This window comes from Cygnus atratus, chromosome 1 (assembly GCF_013377495.2).
Source record: "Cygnus atratus isolate AKBS03 ecotype Queensland, Australia chromosome 1, CAtr_DNAZoo_HiC_assembly, whole genome shotgun sequence".
Taxonomy (NCBI): Eukaryota; Metazoa; Chordata; class Aves; order Anseriformes; family Anatidae; genus Cygnus; species Cygnus atratus.
Window position 1 is genome coordinate 99780223 of NC_066362.1, and position 24212 is coordinate 99804434.

The 24212-nt window shown below is 38.5% G+C and overlaps 1 protein-coding gene across 1 annotated transcript in view; it reads right to left on the reverse strand.

Moving 5' to 3' along the window:
- The window catches only part of MAN1A2 (mannosidase alpha class 1A member 2), a 145891-nt gene that overhangs the window by 8772 nt on the left and 112907 nt on the right, over positions 1-24212 (reverse strand). The window contains exons 9-11 of the mRNA XM_035569582.2: positions 18867-18982; positions 11699-11918; positions 6730-6902 (exon numbers count right to left, since the gene is read on the reverse strand). Coding sequence (XP_035425475.1) covers positions 6730-6902; positions 11699-11918; positions 18867-18982 — 509 coding nt within the window. The remainder of the gene's footprint in view (positions 1-6729; positions 6903-11698; positions 11919-18866; positions 18983-24212) is intronic.

Genomic DNA, 24212 nt, shown 5'->3' on the forward strand with positions numbered 1-24212 from the left:
AAGCTATCAGTAGTGCAGAGCACCTCTTGCCTATGCTTTCAGTCGTTCACCTCATACTCACAACTTTACAGCATGCAAGGATATCAGCCATTAAAACCAGCCCCAAATAAATGACTCTGAAATGATTCGTGGATTATCTGTGCTTCCCCACTACTTTGGTGGTGCTTCCTCAGCAGACACTAACTCTTTTAATAGATTTATGCAGGGACAGAAAAGGCACAATGATGAAGGAAACTGGCTCAGGATGTCTGTCATTAACAACTACTGAACACAGCTACCTGTAGTTTAGTAATCTATAATTTGGTCCACTAGTTTGCATGAAGTTTCTTTCTGTATGACACCAGATTTCTTGTCTTTCTTGGCAAAGTCTAATTCTTTCTGTATTTCCTTATCTCAGGTGAAGTTGCCTCCAATTTTGGTTGGAAAAACTCCCTTTTTTGCTGGGACTTGAGCCTCGACACAAGAAGAAAGTGTATGGATGAATTCTTTTCAGATCTGGTTACTGCTGCAGTCTAGGCTGACACTGAGACTATTCACATGTGGGATATACATTGACCAAGTTCTCTCTACAGTCTGGAGAAGAAGATGTATGTGTAACTAAAGAGCACCCACATCCATGACAATCTCTTCAAATACTATTGCACATCACAAGTCATGCTGGCTACTGCATGGCAGCTAAAGGGGGCGGGGGGGGGGGGGGAGAAAAAAAGAAAAAAAAAAGAAACAAAAGGAAAGGAAAAAAAGAATTGTGTGGCATACTTCCGAAGAAGTAATGCATATGCTGTTTATGGAACCACTTGTCCATTCCTCCTTACAAATCCTGTGAGCTGCTAGGCAGGTGTGATGTGTATGAATAAAGGTCAAAACATTTTTGCTTTCTAAACAGGAAATGAAGTGAGTCCTCTTGCTCCTCTCTCTTTCTGTCTGTCTTTTTCAATAATAGTGCAGAACACCCCTTGTCTCTGCTCTGGAGTGTGGCAAGCTATGGGGAAAGCTACAATGGTTACAGTTTTGCCAGAATTCCCGGCAATGCAGAGCATGACCTTGTTGATGTCACTCTGGTCAACAATTCAGCAACCCTCACACTGTGTGCATGCTGTAAACTCTGTTTTTAGTTACCCTCACACAGCTCAGACAGGAGAACCTTGCAAGTGGTTGTGACAAAATGAAAAGGAAGAAATTATTTCACTTTTAGGACACTGTCTCATTCTTCCCCAAGAATTAAACCTGCAAGTCAGTGTGAAAGACACAACTTTTTTTTTTTTTTTTATTTTGGAGACTGCAAACAACAGACAGCACTTAGATCCTGCTCTACACTGCACAGGTCTCATGCTTGTAGTAGTAAAGAACTGTAAAGGAAAAATTCCTCCAGAAGACTATTAAATAGCTATTCAATAGTTATTCAAGTAAGGGTGAACAAACTGGTCTTGATTCAGAGGCGTACAGAACTTCAGGACACTGTCTGAAGAGTTTGGTGCTGAAGACAAGCTGCTTAAAAGCCACTTGAAATTTTCAGTGTTCTATCTTTACACAGGTCTCAGAGTACTTGGTGTACAGACATCTGATTTGCTACCTGGATACTCTTTCACTCAAGATCAATTTCCTTGACAAAATGATGCTAATTTTTATTGCACCCTGGAATACAGGGAAGTCCTAGAGGACTGGAAGAGTATCAAGGGAATGCTACTATTACAAAGCACTAGCAGACTGACTGGATAATTTTAGGATGACATACCTAAATCCCAAACAATTATGGAAACCCAAGTAAAAAAATAAAAGAACAAGAGGACAATTGACACCAATCAGCATGGTTTTACAGAAAACAACTTTCTCGGCAAGCTTGATTACATTCTTTAAGGTCTACAAAGTGGCAGATAAAGGAAACTGCAAAAGTGTAATAAAACAAACATTTCTAAAGCAATTGACATGGTACCACAACACATTATGGTAAGAAAACAGCACTATACCATATCAATATAATTATATTAATTAAAAAATGGCCAACAGTGCTCTAAGAATGATCTGGCAATGTAAACTCATTACCAAATAGGGCTGCTTTTCAGAGATTCACAAGGAATGGTCTTAAATTTTATCAATCACTGCAACACTGCTGCTAGCAAAAATGACATAGGGGAGTAACAGTAGTCAGTGCAATCTCGCGGTAACTGGAACCCAAACAAAATGAGTTTCATATGGCCAGGTACAAAATGCTGTATCTAGAAATAAAGGCCATGTAACTGCAGATTAGTCTGGAAAGTAGACGCTTAGAAGAATTCAATGGCCAAAAGAGATAACTGAGTATGAGTTCCTACTAGGATGTTGTAGCAGGTATACACACAGGGATAGCAAACAGCAGCAAGTATATAGTTTTAATTTTGCACAGGGCTGTGGGTAAAGACAAAAACTGAAATATGCAGCTTCAGAATTAATTTTTTAAAAAGGATGATGAACAACTGAGGTGGGTGCAGGTGTTTGGAGAAAGTGTTTTACAGCAGGAGACAGCACAATTTGTTTAGCCTCTTAAGACAACCCAGTAGTAGGTTTGTTACAATCTGTGAAAACTCTGTAAAGAAAACATGGGGTAATAAAACACATTTTGATATAATATAGGAAGTCATAGGAAAATCCAATGATTGACAGCTGGAACTATATAAATTCAAATGGGAAATAAAACAGATACTTTTAACAGTACAACTAATTAAATAATGGAAAAAAACACCAAAGGAAGTGGATTTTCCAATTCCCCTTATTCAAATCAAGAGTAGAAAAGAAAAATATGTAATATTGTACTCTTGCCAAACACTTATCTCAGTGCTCAAATATGATGCAATGTGAAATTTTGGATCCTGTGACACACAAGGAGGTCACAGTGGATCTAGGTTCTTTTGAAGTAAAATTGTAGTTGCCTCTAGATCAGATCCCAATTCCCTCAGTCCCTCTGAGGGACTGTGGTTGCATGTGTGACTCTTCTTGACTGTGCTAACAACATGTTCATAAAAACTCTGCCAGGTTTTTCACCATCTTACCTCCCAAAACACTCCTGTGGTAATCACAGCTTTCAAACCCTGAATTGTGAATCCACGTTTCCTTCTCCAACACCTCCAACCTTTCCACTACCAGCAGAACCTTCTCCCATTGTCTTATGCCTGCCTCTTTTCTATCTACTTTGCTTCACTAAGTAGAGACCTATAGATCTTCCATCCCAACTTACTGTTCATCCTCAGACTGCCTTTTAAGTTAGCCCAAACTTGAGATCTTGTATATTTCTTTCACTGTAAGTAAGAACTGCAAATGAACTCTGCTACCTCCCTGGTACAACCCTGCTGAGAAAGACATGCAAGTCCTCAGCAAAGCCAAGACATTTACTCATACAGCTTAGATTACTAATTGGCTTTACATGTCTATTGTGAGGCAGCGGCTCTTACTGGTTTCAAATTACTAGCCTAAAAAGGATTTCAGTCATCTTCTATATTTACTCTGGATACCTTGCATGCATATTTCAGTAAAAGTTCATGCAAACACCCAGCACACCATCATCCACTTTGGCTGGCCCAGTACAATTGGGATTAATTTTGCCTACAGTGCTAGGCATAGTATTAGGGGGAATTAGCCTTTTTTTTTTATATTAGGAAAGAGACAGAGACCCTGTTCCAGTGATTCAGGATTGCTGTTAGAATCTAGATCCAACTTCCACTGGATGAAGAGATGACAGAGCAGGCCTTGGCCAAACCACAACATTAGCACTAAAATGCCCAAATTCTGTCCAAATACATAGATAATAAAAGCCAACGAGAAGCTGTCATTAGTGAAATAAAAAGCCAACAAGAAGCTGTCAGTGAAATAGATAATGAAAAGACAGTTCAAAAATATGTATACACGCAAAATACAGTCTTCCGTGCAAATTCCCACTGATAAAAAGCAGGGAGAGATCTGGGCTGGGAGTGCTAATAAACCTGAGTAATGGAGTATACTTAAAAAAGCCAGGCAGTTCTACAGTGTACCCTGGACCAAGTCTGGAGAGTTTTTACAATGAGAGAAACAGGCTTCTAACATATTGGTGAACTAACTCAAATCCATTTGGGTAGGGATTTATTCATCTGTTCAAAGAAGCAAACAAGGGAGACCACCATGATCATCAAATATTAGGTTCAATGCTAAAAAAAAAAAAAAAAAAAAAAAAGACCATTTCAAATTCTGAAACAAAATACATTTTCCCCTGAAGTGTCAAGGATCTACTAGAATTCTGATGAAGAAAATACCATTCATCATGAGAAGTCTGTACTACAGATTTCAAAGTATGTTTCAGTGGTCAAAAAGCATCAGGAAAGTGAATACAGTCTGTTACAAAAGAGCACATCCTATGTGTTACATGAGATAATTCTCTATTTATAAATGGAGGAATAAGCACAGCCGGAAATGCATGTGTCAGAGAAGAAGGGAAAGTAGTGAGTAGGTGTGAGGGCTAAACATAAGAACTTACTATCTATAAGTAGGGAATAAAAAATTCTGGGGAGCAAAAAGCTTCCCAAACTCCTTTGTTAGTATGACAGTGGGAGAAGGAAAAACTCTAATCATGGGATGGAGGGGCATGCAAAACCACTTATGAAAAGTTCAGAAATACTCTATGAGTATGTTGGATTAAGAAACTCTTTATTGAATAAGTAAGCAGAAGAAGACACTCTGTAAGGACAGATGCAGTTAAGCACATGGGGTGCTTAATTTACACAACTTCAATGCAGGTGATGTGGGATAAAATGAAATCTTAGCCCTGTACAAATAGAAAACTGGGGACAGGGGAGGAGGGAGGAAGGGTTTGGTTTGAAAGCACTAGGGGGAACCAAGATATGAAGGCAGATGGCGAAAACTGAACAAATGCAATCCAAAAACATGCTTTGCACTGTGATTGAGACAGAGGTCTTGGCCTGAAAAATTTGTATTTGCATTCTTTAACCTAGTATAAATGCTCTAATCTCATCTCTCATCACCCAGACAGAGCTTCTGACAGGAGCTGGTGTTAGATCAGCAGGCATTTGTTGCACACACACTGGCAAGGAGTAGGTTACTAAATCCATTTCTTTGTCATATTAGAAACATTTATAGTTCAAGCAGAAGGGAAGATATGACTCAATATTTGATGTTTTACAGATAGCGGCAATGGATTCTGGAATACAAATCTGACAAATGTGGAACCTCTCTGCAGAATAACATGATGTTGGTTTTAACAAAACAGTCTACAAAGCAAAATCTAACTAAAACTAAGACACAACCTTAAAATATTAGGATTCTTCTACATGATTGTAACTGCACTGAGGAAGGATAGGGATGAGCTGAGTTAAAATACCCCAAACCTTCCCTAACTGTCTTTGACCTTGTGAATACAAACTTCTCAACAGATCTCCTCATGCTCCGGGTACTTTTTCTGGGTTGCTTTCCTCTTGAGCTAAACTGGTTTTGACCTGCAGAAAAACATTTCTCCAGGCTCTTGATTCTTCTCTTCCTTGGCTCTTCCCTCATCTCATTTGCCTGGCTGTAGTCAAAATATTTCATTAGTGTCTTGTTATCTTTAATGTTTATTCTGGTCTCTGAAACTGGCTTTGAGCTGTTTCCAAAGACTGCTGGAGCTACAGTAGGAAAGTGGAGGAGCTGCAGTAGTCCACTGGCCACTCAGATCTTGAAGAGGACCAGAAAACTGCTAACAGTGAATTAGCTTTGCATGACCCTGGTAGAGACCAGCAGGTGGAACCAGTGAGAAACAAGAGACCAGAAAAGGCTCACAGTTAGATCTGGGAAGCGTTCAAAATGAGAAACTTTTGGAAATTACAAATAATTTTTATGAAGCCTAGTTATTCATATAGCTAGCCTACAAACTATATCAGATATCTATGTGCAAAGAATGAATGAGGGAAGCCCATGAGCACACAGATTAGGATTTTTAGTATGAATCTGGGTTTCTGTAGATCAGTATAAGCATTTCCAATAAGAAAGACTCAAGAGCATTTTCACACTCAGGTACTAGTTTAAGATATACAATGACCAGATTTAAACACAGTGAAGCACCCATACAAGGGAGCAACAATCTCTTAAGTACCTTAGCAACCATGTTTAAGTTCTGCCTTATGTGCCATTGCTTATTCACTTTATGGTCTACTTCTCGTGATTATGTATTTTTTCATTATAATTGAGTAAATTTAAATTGACTGGCAATTTTATTTCCTTCATTTCAGACAGCTAAGATAAGAAAAAGCCATGATATCAACCCACATGTATATGCTACCTAGTCTACAAACCTTCTGAAAACAGCTGTCCTTCCACTTGAGTTTTAATAGCAGACCAAGTAGAAATCTTAAGAACAGCAGTCTTTTAATCTAAACAAAGTGCTAACACATGTTTAATAAAGTTATATATAATATGCTTTCATTTCCCAGGATAAATTACCTCTCCTGGGAGCTATGGACTACTGATTACAGTAGGAGTCATGACCAGTGGATTCTAATTTCAGACCTAAAACTCATCAGATATATAATGCTGAACGTCTCATCTGTGAAGCTCTTTTGGCATTTGCAGAACAGGAAGAACACTATGCACCTTCATATATACCCTGGTTTACTGGAACTCGTAAAAATCAATTACCATTTGAAGTATTTCTGGATATCAGTACCACTGGATGAAAGTGGCTACAAAAGGAAAATAAGTTGAATTAATTTAGTGATAGATAAATAATACAGTTACCTGTGTCGCCTCCCAGCCCCACTGCCTGTACTTGGGATCGTGGGTGAATCTCCACATATACCAGTAGGTCTCAATCACCTCTGGTCTTAGGATGTAGTACTTCTCGTTCTGCCGCACTGCCACTGCCTCTACACCACCATCAAATTTGAATGCTTCTGGACCCAGCTTTAATGCTGCAGAGGAAAGAAAAAAAGTTTTTTTTTTTCTTAAAAAAAAAAGAGAGAAAGAAATGTATTCCTCATAAATCTTTACAGGAAGAGTGGATAGGAGTCTGCTACATCCCAAGCACGTGAGAGAAGCAGAAACGAGCTTGTCTTTAAGCAGTCTCATAAATATTTCCTATTGTTGAGGCCTTTAATTTTTCTTATGAATAATTTATCCAATTCCTGTGAGAAAAATACCTATCTTGACAGGAGTAGAGTAATCCTCCTGAAAACTAATGAATCACTAAGAATATAAACACATTAATACATTCAACTATAGGATAAAATTAAAGTGGCTGACATTTGTTCTTCATAAGCAAAAGAAACAAAAAGGGTCACCAGAGGTTTTAATGTCCTTTGATCCCACCCAGCACAGCTGGAAAAGATCTTAGAACAAAAACAGGTGTCATCACCACATATAACTGCCATCTTATTCAAACTCTCTTGGTTTAGGGAAGTGCTGTCAAACCACCATAACTGATGTGCTTCATAATGCGATCCTCAAGTCAAGGGTTTCAAAATAAGTCAACGTAAAGTTAGTCACACCTGAAAATTAATCTCTGAACTAAGAGATTTGCCATTTCTGTCCTTAAAGGAAGATGTAATAGTACTGTGCCAGCATCTGTGGGACTAATTGTTTAAAAAGGATGTACCTTTAGAAATACTTTCCATACTATGAAGCTGCAGCTCCACACATTTTTAATTACACAGCTACAACCTGGACTGTCACAAGTCCATGGAGCCAGATGGGATCCACCCAAGGGTGCTGAGGGAGGGGAGCTGGCAGACGCGATTGCTGAGCCGCTTTCTATCATCTAGGAGCAGTCGTGGTCAAACAGAGAGGTCCCAGGTGAGTAGAGACTTGCTAATGTGACACCCATCAACCTGATGTGTGACGCTTGTCAACCTGACCTCAGTGCCAGGGAAAATTATGGAACAGATCATCTTGAGTGCAATCACACAACATGTGCAAGACAACCAGGGGATCAGGACCAGCCAGCATGGGTTCATGAAAGGCAAGTCCTGCCTAACCAACCTCATCTCCTTCTATGACCGGGTGACCCGCCTGGTGGATGACGGAAAGGCTGTTGACATAGTCTACCTAGACTTCAGCAAAGCCTTCGACACAGTCTTCTGGAGAAGCTGGCAGCCCATGGCTTGGACTGGCACACTCTTTGCTGGGTTAAAAACTGGCTGGATGGCCGGGCCCAGAGATGGGAGCTACAGTCCCAGCTTTGGGACTACAGAAGTTCTTCAAGATATTTTTGTTTGAGACTTTCTGAACAATTCCATCAAGGTACATTGTTATTTTACACTTCTTACAAAAACAAGTAATCATTATTCCACGTTTAGTTGCCTTCTGTGAGTCTTGGGACAGAGACAGCATCTGGTCATATCTTAACAATGTCTCAGCTGAAATCTTATTCATTGGATTTATTCTGCATTGGTGTTGTCACACTTAAAAGAACACCTACTGCTACACCCAGATTCTGAGAGCAGGTCTTGTCAGAAACTTTAAATATGTGCAAGAAACTTCATCACAAAATAATCTCTGTGTGATCAATACTTTATGTACTATCAGCTAATAGGTGAGAAAATTCTTATGTATAAGTGATGGTATATTTTTCTAAAATACTGTGTGCTGTAAATCATCACTTTCTGCCACCTATACAGATGATCTTGCTTATTAATTTAACCTCTACAATACCTAGGAAAGGAAATTATTCAGTTTGATTTCCTCATGGTATTTCTGTTCTTTTTGTTTCACTGGACATCTTTTTTTCACTATCATTTATGGCTTCCACGTTACTAGTTATTCTATGCCTTTGCCATGTCTCTCAATGGTGCAAGCATGTAAAACAGAACTAATCCTCAGTAACCAGAATACTTCAAGGTGTGCAGTCCACATACAAGCTTAAACTTTGACAAACCTAGCAGCATGAATAAGTGAAAATTTTAGCCTTACCGAAGCCTACTGACAGCATTATGACCCCTTGTGCTGTCCCAGTACATGCCCAGACAGATCAAAGCATGTGTTGCATCTTTAATTCTCACTATCTTCTCTTCAAACTGCACGCCTCACTACAGAAAAATCTCAAAATCTCTTGTCAAAGGATGGGAGATTTAGGATGACTGCAGCAATAATCTATCAATAGGTTATGCTACAGAACAAAAGCAGAGTAGGTATGAAACAGAGGCATGTGTGGATTACACACCACAAGAGTATGTGGACTCGGGAAATATTACTGACTCAGAGGCAGAACAGAATCATGGCTGTACCTTCCAAAGACCATCAGCTTCCTCCAGCTGGTGAATTAGAAAGGCATCCCACAGGGACTGCTAGACTGATCCTCAGCTTGAACAGAATCTACAGGGATTTTCATAGAGCCATAGCAAGAGCCTGAGCTTCTCAGGATATCCCCAGTCAATTTTCCAGGCTACAACTCAGGAGTCTTAAGTCTTCCCCCAGATATTCCTGCAGAACCTTGACAGGTAAATCAGATTTTCGGAGTGACCGAGTCCCTGCATAAGCCCGTCATTGATTACATGAGATCCTAATTGTCATTGGGAAACGATGTCCACGGAAATACAACAGGAAAAGTTGCAAGGACTTTCCAACTCCTCTGTACTAATCAGCACTGTGGAGCAGACAGCATCATGAGAGATGAAATGGGTAACTTAAGTGCTAAGAGAATGCAATCTGGTGGGAAAGACAATACAAAGGTTGTAGTAACATCTAGAAGGATTAAGGAAAAACTTGTAACAAGCCATGTAGGAGAAGGCTGTCGTGTAGACAGACCACCTTGTATTTGGACAAGGAGACTTGGACTCAACTTGAGAAAGCAACATGCATAGGACAGCAAATTTTTCTCTAGGGGTAGGTCTGCAAGTGACTTCAGATTTGGTCCCAAAAAATAGCAGGGTATCAACATAGTTTAACTGCCCAAAGCTAACTTGAAGGAAATGATTAACCTGTTTTTGAATAATCAGTCCCCAAGGGTAATAAAAGAAAACACTTTTACCTGAGTTGGTTTACTATGGTGGCCAGGTTCCATGTGAAAAAACAGATCTGTACAGAGGTCAAGAAACTGACTTTTGAACTGGAATTGGTCTATGTCTACCACAAAACATAACTATCTCCTGTTATCTGTTTTGACTGAGATGTGGAATAAGGCATCCTTGAAATCAAGAGACAGAAGTCCTCTTCTCTGTATAGGTAAGATGTTCTCTATCACCAACCAGAACTGAGCACATGTATGAGTGTAAATAGTCCTTTTAAGTCCAAAATTGGGTCTCATCCTTCCTCCACATCTGCTCCTATGAAAAAACTATGCAATTCCCAACTAACAGTGTTATGTAATAAGGCAGAGATGGAACCCTGTGGGCTGAGACTGAAACTTTGTTTGACCCAGCAAGACACGTAGGTGCAATAGGCTGTAGGCTTATTTTTTTTTCTTTTTCTTTATGCTATTACTACACCGATGAAAGTATCTCTCCTAACCACCAAATTGAATTTTTTAAAATTACAAGTGATGATACAATGACACTATGTAATCCTTGTGAATAAATACAGGAATTCACATCTTAAAACTGCTTGGAGTTTTAGTTCCCCTTTACTTCTACTAGCAAGGTATTTCAGAAGCTTCTGTGATGGACCCACAAGGCCATTTACAATTTCTAGCCTACATTCATCCATGGCGAGCATACAGTTCTTGCTCTTGGTATAACTGTGTTGCTTGTGTCTTAAAATAGCTCTATTTCTTTTCAGTGTTTATCCCTTAATATGACAACAAATGTATTTCCTTCTTGGTCATTATTTTTCTCATATAGGCAGGCCAACATCTCTTATTTTCCTACTGTAAAATAAAAGCTCTGTCACTCTCATTATTCTGTTGGTCATTCTCTGCATTCTTTCTGCTTCAAAATTCAGATTTGTACAGAGTATTCTGGATGACAAATTATACATGTCTTCTAAGGCAGTGTAAATATTCACTTATCTCTCTTGAAAATTCTTTACCTGATACAGACTAGGGCTGCACTGGCATTTTTCAACTTCCAGTTTACAGAACAAGCTCCTGCCTTTTTTGTAGTAACTTTTTCTTTCTGACAGTCCAGTCCTCCAAGGTCTTCCTGTTCCATACTCTGAGACTCTTCTGTTTTAACCGTTTCTTTTGACTTTTTGGCCACAGTAAGCACAATCAGCACAATCCAACTTTATGCATCAAGGTCACTATTTAAGGCAAAAGAAAACCTGGTCCAAAAGACTAAATTGAGAAATATCCAGCCCAATGGTAACACTGCCTCCTCATTAGGCTTTGGCCACCTCCCAATTTAGTAATCTCCATCCTCTCACGTTTAATTGTACTTACCCATAATCTACTACTACTAAAACCAAAAAAACGGCACTTATCAAATTTCTTATCCTACATAACTGTAAAAATGGTATGTATGAAATGAGAAACTGCCCTACATATCTGGGAGGACAAGAGTTCACACATACTCTTTCCTCCCTGCACCCACATAACATATCTTTGCCAACTGATGCAAAGATATGGATTAACATGCAGGAGGGAACTATAAAAAGTCTGTTTTTTGCATTTACTTACCATGGTGGAGATCAGAGTAAACACACGGATGTTAAGAAAATTACACTGGTATTAAAAACAATATTAGACAAGGAACAGGTCCATAACAACTCTTAAAAACAACTTCAATAATTTCTGTATTTCAACTACTGAAATAACTAAATTAGCAATGCATCTTACTTGTTCTGTCATATGATTCATGGCAAGTATGTGCAATTTCAGCTCCAAGCTGCAAGTAATGTCCAGCTTTGTCATCTCGGGAACCATCTGCTCCAAGGGCAAACATTCCCCCTGCAAAACAGGTCAAATGGCCCATCTTTCTTTCAAGGTGCCCATTCTTCCACTCCCCAATGAAGGTCAGTCCTCCATTGGACTTTCTGATGAGATGTTTTTCTATGGCCTACAAGAAGATTAAGAGAACTTTCAAATACTGTTTTAAATGCAAATTTTACATACTAACACTTCTTTAAAGAATAAAATACTGTTTTCAAAAAGTAAATATTTTTTTCTTCTGCCAAACTCACTTCTGAGCACTACAGGAACAAACAGCTGTAAGAATACAATTTCAATGAACATTAAAAAATACCCTACCTGCTAAACGATGCTATTGAGACCAGCCACAGGAAAGTCAAAACACAGATGACACTGCAATTTTATCTGAGAATTCATCACATTTTATGGCTCACATGGCTGTTTGTCTACCTGTTAACTCTGAGAAGTAAATAAATGTTCTACTGTACAGTCTGTGTGTACTCAGAAAACAAATTCAAATTGGATGCTTTTGGTCAGCAATAAACATAAATGAACCACTTGTACTCTCAGTCAGCCTTTAATAGAAAGTGACAGGAATGCTCCAGCCACCTTTTAGCTTCTCCACAGCAGCCTTCTGATTGCACACAGGTAAAGAATGGGTGAGGGTTAGAATAGGTGTTCACAAAAAGCACTATTATTAACAGATGAAGTTACAGCTGTTTTTTCTTTGCACATTTGTACCAATATATACTGTTGCTTGTGATTTATAAAATGGTACTCTTTTGGTACTGTTTGGAGAACAGTAACTTTCCAAAGTTTGCAAAATACATGGAAAAATGCATTTACTTAAGCCTCTTTCAAAGAGGGTGATAATCTCTGCCATCTACTGCAGTACTTACTTGAAGGGATGAAAGACACAGACTCCTGATGGCTCTTGAACAGGAGACCTTTATTGCCATTTTTCACCACTACATATACTTTTCCTGTAGCCCCATGTGCTGTCCACGCGCCCGAATCTGTCATACAATTGGTTAGAGACCCTCAGACACGCGCCTCAAGCCAGCCAGCAATTGGCCACTGCCCAAAGCTCATCTTTAACACTGTAGCCAAGTTAATTTATCTCGACCTTGCTCAAGTTTTTGTTTCTACCACTTATTTCCTCATTATCTCTAATTCAGGGACGTGTGAAACAGCGCAAAGCCACCTGCGAATTCCTTTCCCACACCTACTCTCTTTAGCATTGTACCTTTTTTCTTGTAACAACTTTCTAGTTACATGACAGTTTGAGTCCACTATAATTATCTTCTTTACCATGGAGACATTTTTCCTACCTTCTTTCCAGAAATTTCTTTTGTACTTCCACACATAACCATCTGCTGGGTTCACAACTTCCTTTAAAGTGCATGAAAGTACTGGTCAGAGTACTCCAAGGCTGATTAGAGTTGAAGGATTAAAGTGCCATTAAAAAGGCATTTTTACTCTCCCTCCCATCCCCAAGATCTACTACAGAAGTGACCTATTACTCCTTTCCACTACTTTTCTGATGCCTACAATAAATGATACCCCAAAGGTGCACAACTATATTTTGCACTGAAATGTGATATACTGAGACCTGAGACCGCACAGAGGATCTTGCATACAACTGCAGTGATTATCTTGGATGCGGAGGTCATGTCTGCTTCACACAGCTGTATCATTGGTATCTACCCAGTGCTAGCCATATGGGTTGTTACCATACAGACTAAGGTAACATATACATAGTTTGTAACTTATCATTCAAATTTAAAACTAAACAGTGAAATAGCTGTGACAGTAGATATTCCAAATTAAAAAAAAAAAAAAAAAAAAAAGACAGTGCTGAAGTACTACAAGGCTGTCAAAGCAGCTGTATTGAACCCAGCAAAATTTGACAGCAGTCCTCCATCCACATTCTGAAATAGCATCTGACAGTCTTCTAAATTTTTCTTCAACAGTACCCCAATGGAAAAAAACCAAAACCAAAAAACAGAAAAAAAAAAAAAAAACTAAAAAAGTAGCAACAACAAAACACACAAAAGCACAACAGAATTATTGAAATTATTATCAGAAAAAAAAAAACAAACAAAACAGAATTCTTAGGATTAGGAGCCTGGGGAAGATGATAATATAAATACTAATTGGAAATAGTTGTATGTGTACTTTGTTTTCTGATATCTTCTTGACTTGAGATGCTGCAGTGCTTGCAGCAACTTTTCTGAATGATTATAATGATGGGAATCTACACCTCAGCCATACAGCCAGTGCAGATCTTGTAGTCCCCACACAGTCAAAGTGAATGCATTAGGTAAAAGCCAATCCAGTGCATTGCAGGGAGATGACTACTGTTATCAGTTGGATCCTGCTCCTTACTTGTCCTCAGGACTGAGACATCGTTTAGATGGTAAAGTTCACTACCATCATCTGTTGAGCCCATGTATTCTCAAAGTAATGACAGACAAGCGCTGATCTGCATTCCCATTGGCTTCACTTCTTCACTAATACCACTGACAGATCTGAAGTGTGTGCTTGTGGCAGGATCTAGTGAAAAGAATGCAGAAATAACTGACAGAGCAGAAACTACTAAGTCTTAGACAGCTGCCAGAGTGGTTGTGTAACAATCATTCAAATTGGTATTGATGACTGCTACAATACTGTGGCTTCTACTGCTGGGACGCCTGATGTAGTTAACTATACAAGACTCATTTGTCTTGAAAGCACTGCTATAGGAAAGATTGGAGCTGCTGAAAATTATGCCACTGAAGATGATACTAAAATATAGCATTAGCTCCATTGATTCAGTTATCTTGGACAAAATTGATGGGATTTTTTTGACTATATGGTACATAAAACTTGGAGTTCTTTTTAGAGGTAGCCACTTTTTGCTATGAGTAACAAGAAGGCTTAAAAGGGTTTGGATTACTTATTTACTGGAGGAACACTTTTTTTCCAAAAATTTTTTGAATTGATCTTTCAGCAATTTTGTAACTGTTGAGGAGGAAATGGTTGCAGGTGCATTTTCAGGGGAATACAATTACTGTGCAGAGCCAGACTTGCTCTCTGAATTTGACTGAAGAACATCATCTAGCTGCCATGTACCCCTCTTCTGAACAGAGTCTGTTCTGAACTTGAACATCACTGTCTCGTGTATAGAGTATTTGAATGTAGTATTTGAAGTAGTATTTGAAATCTGAAAATAAAGTTCTGTTAGCTAGTTAATAATTAAGTACCATCTTAAAAGAGTAGCAAAGGAAGCATCCTCAAAAAGAAAATAAATGCAATCCTCTTAAAATACTGCATCATTCAACAATCTCCTGATTGCTAACTGTATAAAAAGGACAATTAATATTTAGAGTTATTGACAAAGAACACCTGGGCATTGCAGGGAGCACTGCTCCTGGTGGATAGGAAAAGCTTGAGAAGGTTGGAAAAAATTTGACATTTGTACCCTGGGTTGGATGGCTGGGGCCACAGAGCAGTCCAATAGGTATTGGACTGCAATGGCATCCAGCTTGACCATGATGAGTACACATGCACTAGAGTGGACATGTGTACTTAAGCTCCCAAAGAAAACTTATTTCACATCAGAGATGTGAGATTAACTGATGGAAGAAGTTTCTTTAGTTAAATTCCAGAAACAAGAGTCTGAGATATGAACACAATGTTGTCTCTGATATTCATACTTTCTGTGATTCTATGATTACATAAAAATTGCATTTTCTGAGCTGTCTTGCAGTAGTATTTGCTATGTTGTGATAGTTGAACACTATTGGATCATTCTTTTGGCTATCAATAACAAAGAGCATGGATCTTTGGCATTGGCTGTGCAATAACAAAGAGCATGGATCAATTTTCTAAGTCTGACAGATTAGAGCACTCAGAGCAAACAGATCAAAAGGAAACTTCCCTACCTCCAGCCAATGTGAGAAGGTAAAAAAAGGCACTTTAAACCAGGCTGGGTGGGAGATCCACCTGATGATGTTGAAAGCAAAGAAGCCCATGCTCAGCATTTATCACCAGAACAAAAAAAAATCTCAAAAAGTTTCAATATTTCAGCTCTTATCACAGCTGTGAATCTACATAGTAGGACATTGAAATGAATTGTACTTTACAGCAGAAGACTCCAGACTCCACTAATGTCTTTCAGGAGCATGCAGATGTTGTGGATAACATAATTTGTTCACACTCTTGTTATGAAGTATGTAGTGACCTAGCTAAGGCTGTATATGCCATGGATTGGGAATCAGAACATCTGAAAAACAGGTGCTGTCATCCTTCTTCCTCTTAGTATCTCCAAGGAATGGCATGCCACTGTCTACTGCAAGACTTGAGAGGGAGGGTGTGGTGGTATATCTTCTACTTTCCCTTTTACATAAGCTAAGGGAGTAGAGTGTGGCAGGACAGATACCTTCTTTTTGTCTGGTGGGTGCTGAGAACATTTCCAGCTCTGTACTATGAGTAGGAAGAATCTATTTTACACTCTTACCCTTCTGCTTGCATAAATGACAATAAGATTTTGCTCAACATTTTGAAAAACAAATTAAAATTGTCAGCTCTGAAGGAAGACCTGTGATATGGGCAACAACCAAAGAACAGTAAGGGAATGGGCTCTGAAAATATTTTGAGATTTTCATTTAAAATTCAATATGCAATTACGTAAAACAAATCCTACTCTGATTCTTTGCACATATCTTTCAGTGTCAAGTAGGACTTCGGATAAACACAAACCCTGATCCAGAAGGATGTTCCAAAATGTGTAAATCAGTATGTTTCACGAAAACTCAAATGCACGTGGGTGTTGTTGTCTGAGAGGAAGCCAAAAAGGCAACATTCTGATGCACTACAGGTCATATCACATGAGAAGCAGAAGCAGCTCAGCTCCTTCTCCCTCCTGTCCACACCATCCTTTTCTCCAGTACCAAATTTGCTTTGCCGTATCTCCAGAGATGGAGATCTGCCCATGCAAAACATTTGTTAGATTGGGCTTACAGTGCAGAGAATCAAAGTTTATATTCTCTAATTTTCAAGTGCCCACCATAATAACTTTGAGTCAGAATAAAATATTTCAAGAGTAACCACATGTCAACTGCTAAAAAAACATTTTTAACCCCACAGGACCCAACACACTGCATCTAAGACTACTGAAAGAATTCAGCTACTGCTTTGAACTTAAGCAAGTTGACTGTTGACTTAAGCAAACACTGGAAAGCTAACAAAGTTTGAAAGGACTGGGAAATAGCTGATGCTGTAACAGTATTGGAAAAGATTAATGAAAGAACCATGTAAAATTAGTTATGTAGCTTGAAAAAAATAAGTGTTTGATTGACAATTGCATGCTGATATCATTAGGAGTATTAGTATAATCCTTGGTATTGTACAAAATATTAGTCCTAAACAAAATCAAGGCAGCACATATGAAACAGATTAAGAACTGGTCTTCCAGAACAGATCAACATAAAAAATTGTGAATAATCTTCATCCCATCAATATTTTGCAAGGATATTTTAATCAATGGTAGGCAGCATATCTACCGATAATCTGCAAGAGAAGAAATGCTAAAAAAATTTGCAGAAGACGCAAAAATTGATGGAGCTATAGATAGTGATAAAGGAAAAGTCAGCCCTGTAAATTCATTCAGAGCAAGTGATAAAATGGGTTTCACCTGAACAATCATGTTTTAGCAGAGATAAGTATAAGGTTGCACATCGAGGAATTGGGAATGTAAATCACAATAGTAGGAAAGCAGTAAATCAAAAATGCTATAACCAACTTCAGAGTAAAACCAACTGGGAAATGGATGACAGTGTCATACAAAGGTTAAGAGTGCAAACACAGCTCTTGGCTGGGCAAAGACAAGAAGCTGAGAAGAAATCAGGTGATGACACATTAGCAGAACCATTACAGAAACTAAATATCCAATTCTTGCCTCCACACACTTATAACACTGGAAAATACTTAGGAAAGAGCTTGAGAAATAATTCAAAGCCTGCTCATGTTGTGAGATTAGAGGAAATCACATATCTGTTTTGGAAGTGCATGCCCATCATACCTTTGTCAGTAACCAGCTACATTATAGCTGATAGCCCTTTAAAACAAGGGGAAAAAAATCAAGTATCTGAAAGCCAAAGTTTAGCCAAATTCAGGTCAGAAATAAGACACATTACAGTTTCAAAACATTTTGAACTGGAATTTTATTATATAAATTTTTTAAATGTGAATTTCCAGAACTCCAAGAACAAGGATTTTGGTTCAGGAGACTGCCTGCACTAAAACTAAGCTTTGAAAGCTTGTGTTGAAAAAAACATGGCATGCACAAAGCACAGAACAAGTTTGACACCAAATATGAATTTGCATGAGGACAAGATCACACAATCCCTGCTGCTGTTGGCATCATAGCTAACTAGACTAAAGCTAGCTTGATTACTCTTCTTAACTGTAGATTAGGCACATGGGTATATATGGGTACAAGTGAGTCTGACGAAAGATGGCTGTGCATGGGAAAACTCAGAAATAACAGTTGGGTGACATAAAGCTTAGAGTCACCACAAAAAGGCCCCTGAAAAATCCCACTGGACTGCCTTTACTGGTCTGCTTGGGCAGACACTACTTGAATTGTGAGAGGAAGCAAGATCATACTACAAAAGACCTACAGAACAAGGAATGGGTATGAATTACATCTTACAAGATGAATATTCAATATAGCATTAAACACTTGAGAAAATAATTTGAAGATTAAAACAATTCAGGACTTCAACTCCTCAAATGTTTCTGAACACTGGATAAAAATAATTCGGCCATTCTGCATATCTTAGAGTTGTTAGAGCTATTTCTAATAAAATATGCTTTGGAGTTTTACTTTACAACATTTTGGATGATATGATATTTTTAGTGCAATAATCTGCATCAGACATATTTCACAATAATACTTTTTATACTACTTAAAATGAAAGCTAGTCTTATTCATCACTTGATTTCTTAAAACTTACATAATCAAAACAAGTCCTAAGTGTTGCTGATTTTTTTCAATTATCAAATATGCTTAAATTCCACTGTACAAGAAAACTCAGTGAATTATAATCACCTCAATTGCATCGTCGTACATTTTCCTTGCTTCTGTGTCCATCTTGTCTGACATAAGCCAGGCTTTCAATAAATATTCATAAAAACTGTCTCCCAGCCCGCCCACGGATGTATGATCTGCAGGAAGGAAAGAGGCAAAAGAAAAATTGAAGAAGTTACATAATAGCACCTTAAATATAATTTAAAATATAAACTTACATTTTTAAGTTATACTATTTTGAATTATAAGTATTTTAAGCCTGTTTAGTAGGACAAAGCTGTACTGTATCCCCTCTGAACTCATTTCATAGACATGGATAGCCACTGCAGACAATGCAATTTTCCGTGCTCACTACTTGCCTTTCTACACAGGCTATCCCTCATATCACAAATTTAATTTAACTGAAGTTTTTACTTAATTCCACAGAACATAATTGTTTTGCTACTAGGGTTGTGTGTGTATACATGCATATGTACAAAAAAACATAAAAGCTCAGTATCCAGGATGCAACTAGGTCATGTGGCTGGCTATAAACCATCATCAACTGTAAGGAATCTAATTTTTCCAGGAGATTTTTATTTCCAACAGGACATTTACTTAACATACTAATGAATTTCTCAAGAGTAAATGTTCTTCTTTAAATTCCTCCAGTTGAAAGGGAAGTAAATAGTATACAACACAAGCCCTGCTCTGTTCCACCATGCCTGAGCAGCCACATCGTGTGCCGTAGCCAGACTGCTTGACTACTATAATCCAGCATCACATAACCCAGACCTCCTAATGCACAGATTTCCTTTTTGCCATCTTTTCTTTGTCTTGCAGAGGTAGCCTTTCACAAGTACTGTCATCACTATTCTGTGCTGACAGACATAAGAAGCACCTATGTTTGCTGTCTGGGTGACTATCAGATATCATCACACATAGCCTACTGATGACCTGACTCAGTTTTAGACCTCCTGTTCCAGACATGACAAGCACTCCCTCAGTACACCCTTCATTCAAAAAGTAATATGACCTCCAAGATTTAATACACAGTTCCAACCAGAAAAGTGCATAACTTCATTATTCTCAGTATTACAACCCCCATAATGCTGGCACCAGAGCAGTCAGTCTGCTCAATACAGGGTAAGGAAATGTTTAAGAACAATATGGTCACAATTACAGAAATTCAGTGTCCTAAGCACAGTTGTGATATAGTCACACAACTTCCCTTTTACTGGGTGAAAGAAAGAAAGAAACAAACAATATTTCCTTTTTTAATGTTCCTCAGAAAGGTGGTATTACTTGCAGCCTGTCTGGGATAAAGGTGTAGAACAAAAGGTAGAACTTCTCCTTCTGGTCCTTCTTCTTGTAAAGCACTGTCATGCCCTAGAAGGGCATATGTAGAAACAAATGGAAAGCCTTTAGCTTCCCCATTTGTCTTCAGGTTCTGAGTTTGGTGGAAATAATTTCATACCCTTTTCTTACATCTCAGTAACTCTGAGAGCCTTTTCACACCCAGCTATTCAGTGATTTAACTACAGGCAGTGAACTTTCATATGCTATCTAGTTCTAAGCTGTAAGAGGGCATTCAGGCCATTTTCTTCCGCAAACGCAAAGACCAGAAATTACATCTTCAAAGAACAATTATATTCTTACATCGACATGAGAACTAAGGGTCTGCGGTTTTCAGAAAAAAATAAATCATCCCAAGACTTCAAAGTTACAGCTCACGTCAGCACTACTCAAGGACTGTCTTCACAAGAAATATAGCTTAAAACGACTTCTGTTAAGCCGCTGCCTCCTCTTCAGTTGAGTTCCATCACTTTAGAGATTGCTGCCAGCATTGCTACTCCACCAGGTTTCCTTCACAGATGCACTCAGTCCCCAGCCAGGACAGGGCTGCTGAATATCTCTGAGCAGCGTTCCTCTTGTAGAAGCTCCAGCTGGGTTCAGGGCATGCAAGAGCAGGGAGATGAGCAGGAAAGATTTATTTCTTAAAATAAGAAATCCATGTACAGGTGGATTTCCAAAGTCAATTATCAGAAGCACTCCCTGTTTCACCTCTGCTTCTTCACACAGTCATTTGAGAACTGTCTTTGTGTCCTGTCAGCAGCTCTCCTCCTCCTCCACATTCCTTCTTGTCTCAGATGAAAGTACAAGGAATACGGAAGCAAGTCACATCAGGACAGAGCATAGAGCCACCTCCAAGGCAGCCTTTTTTGCACCTTCTTCATGTGTTCAGAGAACAGAGCTGTGCAAGACTCTCAGATGCAGATTTTCCTCCCACTCAACCAGTGGGATGCAAACATGGTAAGGCTAAGAGGTTCTGAGGGCCTCACAGCTCTCTGCGGTATTGTTTTGTTTATTGCCATTTTGCATACCTCACACCAACTCTGATATATGAGCAGTTTTCAAGGCTCCTCATTCATTAAACACCGTGCTGCCACTCCCCAGCTTATGCCCTTCACAGATGGACCACAGGAAAGACCTGTCAGAAGGGGCAAACTGATTCTGTGCCATTTCTTCAGCAGCAGGAAATGGTGAAATGAAATATATTCAGTGGTCACACATGACAAGACATCACAGGCAGGAGGAAAGCACAGGAAACCTTTCACACAGGAGGGAAGCAGTATTTCAGGGAAACTTGCTGTATGCAGATACAGCTGTTGATATTTACCTGACCTCTCCCATCTGCAAAAAACAGCAGAAAAAGGTTGGGACTAAAAAGGAAGCAACCACAGCAGCTGAGCTAAGGTTTAAGCACAGCAAGATTTCCAACATCTACTGCTGCACTACCTGCAGCTCTGGCAATATCTTCCTCAGGTTGTCTTCTAGGGTCAGAGGATGTTGCTTAAGCAGAATTCACTGCAGTTTGTGTAAGGACTCTAACTAGAAATGGTTGAAAATCAAACAACTTTTTGTTGGGACTTCAACAACTTGCTCTTACTTAGCATGGAAATGCCAAAAAGTATTTTTCAAAATCCCTTAATGAATCCATAAATGGTGAAAACTGTAGATTTGGGTCATCACACACCTTCCTCTCCTATAAACACAGCTCCCTACCCAAACTTATCATCATAAGGTCTATGCTGGTTATCATATTCTCCTGCTGTTTGAGAAACAGGTCAGATGGATTCAGAGATTTAATTCAGCTCAGCTCAAAATGTTTTACTCAAAAATGTCTTATGCATAGAATATTTTGAAGTGTTTTTTTGTTGTTGCTTGTTTGTTTTGTTTTTTTTTTAAATCAACCCCAACCTTGCATGTCAATCCAGAGAATGAAAAAGGACAGTTCATGATTTGAATAATAGTTTGTAATAGGGTCCTGGCACTAGCTACTCTTTAGACAGTTGTGAAGGTATTATGTTTAAAATGTTTATAAGTATTTTGCAAATTTGGAAATTGATTTTTCACTAATTAGATCTATAAGCATTATTTAATCAGTTGCATAGCATTTAAAGGTTTTTACTGTGAAAAACTATTTCACAGTGAAATCCTGAAGGAAAATTCTTTGCAGATAAAGACAAATATAGCAAAGAGAACAGAAGTATGAGGGCATATCCAGTATGGCAGAAGCCACATATTCTATTCAATGACAACTACATATTTTTAGAACATTACTTCCTTCCAATGGAAGACAAATTAAGGTATTTTTTCATTCCTTCCTCTGCTCCCCTCCTTTTCATTTCTTTTTATTTTATTATACTTTATTAAGAGTAGGCCTTGGTGACTTTTTTCAAACATGAAAGGATTCCAGTCAAAGATTCCTTGGAAAGTCTTATTTTAAATTAAAAGGCATAGTAACTGCAGTTGCAAAGAATACCTTCAACAATTGCAACCAAAAGCAATTACAAAAAGCACTGCATTTTTCCTTGTTTATTATACACCTGCAAGTATGTGCAAACCTGCACAGTCAGTCTGTTTGCAGGCTTCCTCCTTGCCAGTTAAAGCTAAATAAAATCTTAATAGAAGTACAAAAATATTTACAGGGCATAGCAACATTTTTGCCCATTTCAAAAGATTTACATCCTGAAAAATATTGGCATTTTCCTTCTTAATAAACAGCATGCAATTGAAAAAAAAAAAAACACACACTCAATTTCATAGCAGTATTTTAATGAGCTTTGCATTTACCTATAAAAGACATATATTTAATCAAGTATTAATGTGTCTCAGCTAATAATCCAAAAATCACATTCACCTCTTTCCTACAGGTTGAGTGGAAGACCTTTAAATTCTCACATCATCTGGTACTTCTAAGGCAAGTTTCACTCCAAATGATTTTATTCAGATCAGCAATCAATTAGCTCACTGCTGAAGCACCCTCCTCTGAAGAGAACAAGGACAATCATTTCACAGCAAACCACAGAAACACATGGCAGGTCAGAAAAGACAGTGCATGGTATCCTTCTGAAATGACAATCAATCTGAGCTTGGGATAGGAGGGAGAGTCAGTGGCTCTTGTATGATTTGTTCGTTGTAAATGACATTATTTCTTTATAAATCTGGCTAGACAAATAAAGTTGTTTCTCCTCAAACAGCTTTCCAGGACCAAGACTGCCGGGCCTCCCCTCCTCAGTTACCTCTGAGGCACTGTCTGTTATTCCTTTTCTGGATTAATTCTTGGAATGGTAGCCTTAGCCTAAAGTAAATAATACAGACACTAGGCATCTATTCAGCTCATTCTTCTTTCTAACACCCAGATCTACCTAATGGCTGTAAATAACTTCCTTCTGAGCCAGACATTTTCTAAATGAACCACAGTGGTTCCCAAGAATACAGTTATGACAGCAGACTCCAAGTTAAGAACAATTCATCTCCTTCTGTTTACAGTGAAAGTTTGGTTCAGTAAGCAGTAAGATATTTTCCACAACAACTTAAAGACTCCTAAAGATAACATTAATAAGAAAACCTGCTCTAATGAAGGTCTACCTGCTCTCTAGAGCAAACTTAAGATGTGTAAATTATTTTTAAACAGATGGCTTTAAGCAGTTAACAGCAGCTTAATGAGGCAAATTAAAAACAGTTCATGATTTGCTAACCCCTCTCTGCTTTGTGCCTTAATTGTACCATTGCCATTTCCTGGCAATGCACAGGAATAAAGAAAGAAGCCAAGCACTGTTTTAAAAACAAAACATCATGCAGAACTGATATGGAAGTCCCAACACCTAGGGTAAGGCTTTGTGTTAAAGCAGTGCAGGCTGTAAGTGAGCCATACCCCTTCCCTTCCTGACCCCAATGCACCTCCTCCTGCACTGCCTTTGCATTCATAAAGCTCCCGCTTTATTTACTTCACACAGAGTGAAGAAGGTGACATAAAAAGCTGAGTAGAACTGCATTTCATGTGCCCAACCCTCTGCCAGTACATATACACAAGCAGTCAGA